We start from the raw sequence: 7,184 nt of genomic DNA on the forward strand, positions 1-7,184 counted from the left end.
CACTATGGAGGCAGGGTATTCCACATTGGGTCCCTAATGAGAGTACCTTCAGCTCTAACAGGAGCCGATCTACCAAGGGGGTTCATAAGAATCTCTTAGCCTTTCAGACCAAACTCAGGGAGTGAGGTTCTCAATAGGACGATCCTCTCAAACGAGGGAGTACCTACAGCTCTAGAAAAGCTTATCTACCAGGGAGGTCTCAAGGGAGTCCCTCGACCTTCTGACCAGACACAGGGAGTGAAGTACTCTACAGAACAACCCTCTGAAATGAGGGGATTGCTACCTAGGCCGTATCGTAGAGTATCAACCAAGCTCTAGGGCTAGAATTAGGGAGGCTCCTGTGGAGTCTGTATCATGAACTCAATCTGTGTACTCTGGAGAGCCAGCACACTCAAACTAGCTAGAAGTGCTTGGAATGTATGTCGACCAGAAAAATCACCTATCAATGTGGCCCAATTTGGATGGCCAATTACTTGGAAATGAGTCTAACAGAGATGGCCACCTGTAGGCTTGTACTACTCATTCCCATTTCCACACAAGTGAGGTACTCAGCATATCACTTTCTAAACTTTAAACAAGGAGAGTACAGATATCATGCAACCAGCCTGTGAGGAGGACTCTATGTAGGGCCTACTACTCCAGACTCTCACAGGCATGGGCTTGGTGCTAATGCTTGAGCCCTTAGGTAGCAAGCACACTCAACACTGTCCTGAATAGGAGGGCGTACTTAGTTAGCTCAACCTGAGTATCATTGGTGTCGCACACAAGAGGCACAGAGCTCTGGGAGTGAAGCACTCTTGGTGGACCCTGAAGAAGGGGATATGTTATCAGCTTCACCCGAGACAAAGCTCAAGGTTGGAGGCCTGAAGAAACAATGACACTTACTCCAAGACAGGTTGCTGCTTGAGCGAAGCTCTGGAGGAGTGGAGACCTAAACAGGATGAAATGCCACAGAAGAGGCCAAGGACTCTCAACCTTGTAACTTGATGGTTAAAATCAGGTGGCTTTCACAGAAGAGCCTGCTCTAAAAGGCCACAAGCTAGATAATGCTACTAACCAGAGTTCTAGAGAGCAGGGACTTCAGCATAGTGCTCTTCACTCTGTGAGAGGAGGCCTAAGACCACCCAGAGGACATCCACAGGGGAGGTTTTCTCAGAAATAACCTGCGACTCCTGGCTATTTTTCTGTAACTTACACCACTAGAGAACTGTAGCTCAGCATAATGCTTTTACTCTATTAACAAGAGTCCAGCTCAACCTAGGCAGACTGAGGAGGCCACTCGGATTATTAGCCTTTTGCAGAAAGCAGGCCCCCTTGCTGAATGACTCTCACAGTAAAAGGAGGCTTACCAGGATCACTAGCTATCAGTCCTGGGCCGGAGAGGCTTTAGGAGCAGCCTACTCTGAGCTAATGTAGGCTAGGAGACAGAAATGTTACAGCAAAAACTGTCTCTGTTTAGTAGACTTATTCCTGAAGTACAAAACCTAGGCCGGATATCAGGCCAGCCCAAATATGGAAGGCCAGCATACTTGCGTTTATGACCTTCCTGGACTTCAGTGGATCAGTGGCTTCAATTAAACGACTCTAAGTGAAAGGAGGCCAACTTGCTCCCCACAGGGTGACAGTCAAAGTGGCCTCATGACAAGCCAACACTTAGAACTTCATCTGCCTGGAGCTCAGTGGAGCAGTGGGTGGATTCATCAAAATAACTCTCTAAATGAGAGGAAGTCCACACACTCACTACAGGGTAAAGGTCAAGGTGGCCTCACAACCGGGCAACACTTAGAATATCATCTGCCAGGAGCTCAGTGGAACAACAGCTTCAACATATTGGCCCTCTATGTTAGTCTATCTGTCTATCCCAAAGTTTACTGCAGTCAGCCGGATCTGGGCCATATTTGTATCAGATGGTGGACCTGTGCCTGGATGTGACCAACGCATCCCTGAAGTATCTGGAGAGACCTTGTCAATTAGTCTCCCTTCTGAAATTGTATAATCGACACTTCATTCTCAATAAACCGCCTCCGGCGTGATGCCTCCAATCTTTCGAATATTCTGATCTAATATGATTTCTGACCTGTAAGGTTTCCAGAATAATAATCATACATTGTTTGTTAATAGGCCAGAGGAGAACTGGCACCCCGACTGAGCCTGGTTTCTCCCAAGGTTTATTTTTCTCCATCATGCCCTGATGGAGTTTTGGTTCCTTGCCACTGTCACCTTTGGCTTGGCTTGCTCGGTTTGGGACACTAAACTTTCAATTAAATATCCAAATAAATGTAATTACTAAACTAAATTAACTACAGTATATCAACTATATTACTGATTTGCCCACATTCTCGCTATATGACAATTGAAATGTGCTGATAACCTCACCGTTTTCTCCAGAGCGGCTCTTCAACCGAATCAAATTCTGTTGCATTTTTTTTCTGTTAACACTGTGAAGCTGATGTGAAACAATCTGCATTTCAAAAAGCCCTATATAAATAAAGCTGACTTGTCTTGACTCAGCTCTGCTGAAAGGAAGCCAGATCACTCAACAAAGGGTGATTGTCAATGTGGCCGACACTTGAAGTCATGCTCTTTGTTAAGTGAGCTGGCTTCCCATCAGCCGAGAGTCAATTTAAGTCAGCTTTATTTATATAGTGCTTTTTGCAATGCCGATTGTTTTGCAAAACGGATTAGATCTGGGTGATAGTATAATTTACATTTTGTGACAATATAAACAATCTTCCTTTTCCTTAAGGAACTGGCACTGCGTCCTGAGACACTAACCACAAAAAAACATTAAAAAAAACATGTTCCATATGGCGTGTGCACTATGTATGAGTAAATAATACCTTTAACAACAGCAACAGAAAAACATTGTGGTAGCGAGTCTAAATGGACAATACCTTGTGTTTTGGCGCGATGTAACACTGAGAAAACCTCATTGCCAAAAGTTGTGTTGCACTCATAGGCCACGGCTTTGGCACTCAAGCCCACCGTCTTAGCATTAGCCTTCACACCGCAGTGGTACGCAGTAGCTGTGCTGGCACTGTCCGCCACCTGCTTGTCAACACTATATGTCTGTTTGGAAACATATTAATCATAGTCTTAAAAACAGACTGCTGTTTATAACTAGATAAACAATTCCCTTAGTGAATAATTTGATAGATCCATAACCATGCCATAGAGATATGTGCTCCACATTTACAGTGTAATCAATATTCCCTCTCCCTCATGTGTGCACATGTTGCAGTAGTATCCAAACTCAATTTGTTCAGTTTGTTTGCTATTAAAGGTGGTGTTTGTATTTTTTCCAATAATCCAGAGTCTCAATATTGACAATGAGAAATGCAATCTCATGCAAAACCAAAACTGGCCTTTATCCTTGCATAACAAGACTTGTTATTAATGATCTCTTCAGCCGATTAGTTTGGTGATAAACCCATGTGAGAGATGAGAAGCTTCAGACCTTTGAAAGGGCGAGATATGGAAACGTGTCCATGGCCAAAACGGTCTCCTCTCCCGACTGTCCTTCCATCTGACCTCGCAGTATACGGGCAGCTGAAACTGTAGACACTCCCATCCCTAAAATATGAACAGATAAACACTGCTGTCACGTATAATATCACAGCTTGAACCTGAGCCCAAAACCATTCATAAACTCTACAGTAAAATATGGTGTAAGAAGTAACAGGTACGTGCATAAGGGGTTATTTGCAGTCAACCAGTTATTATCGCAAAATAAACCCCAACAGGTGGATCAGGAACATCCGACTGCACATTATCCCACTTATTACACAGCTACTTATCAAGTAAGACAGAAGTGTATCAATGAGTCAAGTATTCCAGAGAGCACTGTAAAAATGGCCATACAGATATCAGATCTAAGAAGGAGTGTTGAGTAACACATTACAAGTACTTCACGGCAGTTACTTTTTCAAATTGGTAATGCAACGGCTGTGGATTTGCATTTCCTTCAGTCCTGAGGTTTATTCATTTCACTTTTGGGGCGATGGAGCCTTTACGTTTGCCTAAATATATTTTTTAATTAAAAAACAAACAAACATGCCAAACCCAAGCGAGAAAAAGTAACACTTAAGTAACGTAACACATTCATTTTACATACAAAGTAACACAGTTAGTTTTGTTTTTGGGTTGTAACACAATATTGTAATGCATTACTCTTAAAAGTAACTTTTCTCAACACTGCTTAGAAGCATATTTGGTTACACTTTATTTTACAGTGTTACATATGCTACATGTACTTACCATTGTATTAGGTAACTAAACCTAACACTAACCATAACTCTAAAGTACATGTGGTTAATGAATATTACTCAGTATTTAAATGTATAATTACAGTGTAACAATGACACCTTCAAATAAAGTGTAACACGTACATTGTACTTCCTCAAATAAGTACTGAGTAATATTAATTAACTACATGCACTAAATACAGCGTTATGGTTAGTGTTAGGGTTTAAAGGTAACTGTTTTTTCTATGGTAAGTACATGCAAAATATGTAACAATGACACTGCAAAATGAAATACACCTTAAAATAAAGTGTAACCCTAAGCTTCAAAGTAATTATGAAATTGTATACTATAAAGATGTACTTAAGCTCTACTTAAGTGGGTCAAATAGCTCTTTAGTGAACTAATTGCATTTAATATACATTTGAGCTATAATACATTTCCATATATATTTATACAGTCAAACCAAAAATGATTCAGACACAGATATAATATTTCACTAATGTGCACAGGACACTATAGTTGATTTCTGTAAGTGAGGACAGCAAAATAAAGTAAACTTTGTCATACCCAACAATTCTTCATACGGTGGAAATTGATACAAATTTTGGACGAAAATGACACTTTGACCTGAGCATGTTTCGCTTCAGTGTTTTTTCTTGAATTGATAATGTGACCTTTGACACCACAGACTGAACAAAATGATGCATTGCTTAGTCATTGGTTGAGCTAAATTGGTATTATCTAATTGTGTACTTAAATGTAACAGCTGATTGGTTGATCGTAATCCATTATCTGACATTATCAAGTATCATGTTTAACAGTTTAACTGTGAATTCTTGTCATGTTTTATTACCATTTTCTAAACTATAGTGAATAAATCATGTGAGAGAATGTTGAAAGTGTTAGAATACATATTAGTTGGACTGATAAAATATATTTTTAACAACACACACACACACACACACACACACACACACACACACACACACACACACACACACACACACACACACACACACACACACACACACACACACACACACACACACACGCACGCACACACACACACACACGTTGGTCTATGTGGTTTACAGGGACTCTCCATAGGCGTAATGGTTTTTATACTGTACAAACCGTATTTTCTATCCCCTTACACTGCCCCTGCCCCTAAACCTACCCATCACACACACACACACACACTGCCCCTGCCCCTAAACCTACCCATCACAGGAAACATTCTGCATTTTTACTTTCTCAAAAAAACCTCATTTAGTATGTTTTTAAGGCCATTTGAATTATGAGGACATTTGATATGTCCTCATAAACCACATTTATAGTGTAATACCAGTGTAATACCCATGTAGTTATACAAATTTGTGTCCTCATAAACCACATAAACAGGCTCACACACACACACACACACACACACACACACACACACACACACACACACACACACACACACACACACACACACACACACACACACACACACACACACACACACAACTCATGTATTAACAGATAACTTCCTTTTTTAAGTTAAACAAATTAATGTGTGTGTATTTTGGTAACACATATTCACTATTATTAACTATGACTTTTGCCTCAATAAACTCCTAATTGCTTATTAATAGACAACAAGGTAGTTGTTAAGTTTAGGTATTGGGTCGTATAAAGGGATGTAGAATATGATCATGCATTAATATGTGCTTTATAAGTGCTAATAAACAGCCAATATCTTAGTGATATGAATGATAATAAGCAGCTAGTTCATAGTGAGAATTGGACCCTAAACTGAAATTGTTACCTGTATTTTAAATCTCAAAGAAATGATTAGTAATTGCTTATAAATGGTACTATTGTAATGAAGACGAGTAGTTTCATAGACTGTAAGGTTGGGTTGGTAACTCACCATCACCGAGGAAGAGGATGGTGTTTTTGGCACGGTGCGCTCGCAGTGGCAGTGTGAGGGCAGCGTGCAGCGTCCTCCTGGCCTGATCGTTCCAGTACGCAGGCTCTTTCTCCCATTCATCTACCAGAACAAACATCACGCTTTAAACAACCTCCCTTTCTCAGAAATAGAGCTGGTCTGGGGCTGTAACTCTTCAGAAGAGGCTCCACCGCAAACCTGCCCTGACAAGACCTGAGCACCCTCATGCTAACGGGAAAGCTGCCACAGAGAGGTCTAAATCTGCACTCAGCTTCTCAAAGCCTCACCAAACCCCAGCTCCTGAAGATCCAGATTCAACCCACACACCTACATGCGAAACACCCACGAGCCCAACGGCAGACATTACCTGTCTGCCCACCAAGTACTAATTTTAGAAGTAAGCGGACAATAGGAGCGCTGTGTCCTTACCCACGGGCTCCGCGCTGCAGCTGGAGCTCAGGAGGAGGTGGGCCAAAAGGAGGCTATAAACCAAACACATCCCGAGCCACAGAGAAGAGGAGCGACTTCACTACACCTCGAAGGGGGAAGGAGTGTCTCCACCAAACCTCCAGCCCCTGCTTTTTAAACCCAGGGTGTGTTGGGCCCCAGACATCTCATAGGTTGACTGTGGGGGACCACACAGGGTCAGGAAGCCCCTTGACTTCTTCTCTAAATCCGGCGTTTTTGTTTTAGACTGCTCTTCCTTGTTTTTTTTCTTCCTTTCCTTTCCCAGCTCTCCCGAGACCTGCTCTGGGAAGCCGAATGGCCCCTTTGATGTGGCAAATTGCACTAATGTATGTTTTTCATACAATGGTTCATAGGCGGGAGAAAAGCCATTCAGTTTGGCACTCAAACTGCTTTTTGGTTATTATTATGACTTGGAAAATGAATCCAGCATGTGTGACACATCAAGCACGCCAATGCCTGAAAGGTTTCATACTGCGATGTTAGCTAGTAATGCAACATTGGCCCTGAAATGTCAGAATTGTGTTAGTCTTATTGAAAA

The 7,184-nt window shown here is 41.7% G+C and overlaps 1 protein-coding gene across 1 annotated transcript in view; it reads right to left on the minus strand.

Moving 5' to 3' along the window:
* The window catches only part of alpi.1 (alkaline phosphatase, intestinal, tandem duplicate 1), a 33,470-nt gene extending 26,733 nt beyond the window's left edge, over positions 1-6,737 (minus strand). The window contains exons 1-4 of the mRNA XM_067416398.1: positions 6,608-6,737; positions 6,161-6,280; positions 3,458-3,573; positions 2,895-3,069 (exon numbers count right to left, since the gene is read on the minus strand). Of these exons, the coding sequence (XP_067272499.1) occupies positions 2,895-3,069; positions 3,458-3,573; positions 6,161-6,280; positions 6,608-6,677 (481 nt within the window). The 5' untranslated portion in view covers positions 6,678-6,737. The remainder of the gene's footprint in view (positions 1-2,894; positions 3,070-3,457; positions 3,574-6,160; positions 6,281-6,607) is intronic.
* Positions 6,738-7,184: the final 447 nt, after the last annotated feature.

Source organism: Pseudorasbora parva, chromosome 14 (assembly GCF_024679245.1).
Source record: "Pseudorasbora parva isolate DD20220531a chromosome 14, ASM2467924v1, whole genome shotgun sequence".
In the NCBI taxonomy this organism is placed as follows: Eukaryota; Metazoa; Chordata; class Actinopteri; order Cypriniformes; family Gobionidae; genus Pseudorasbora; species Pseudorasbora parva.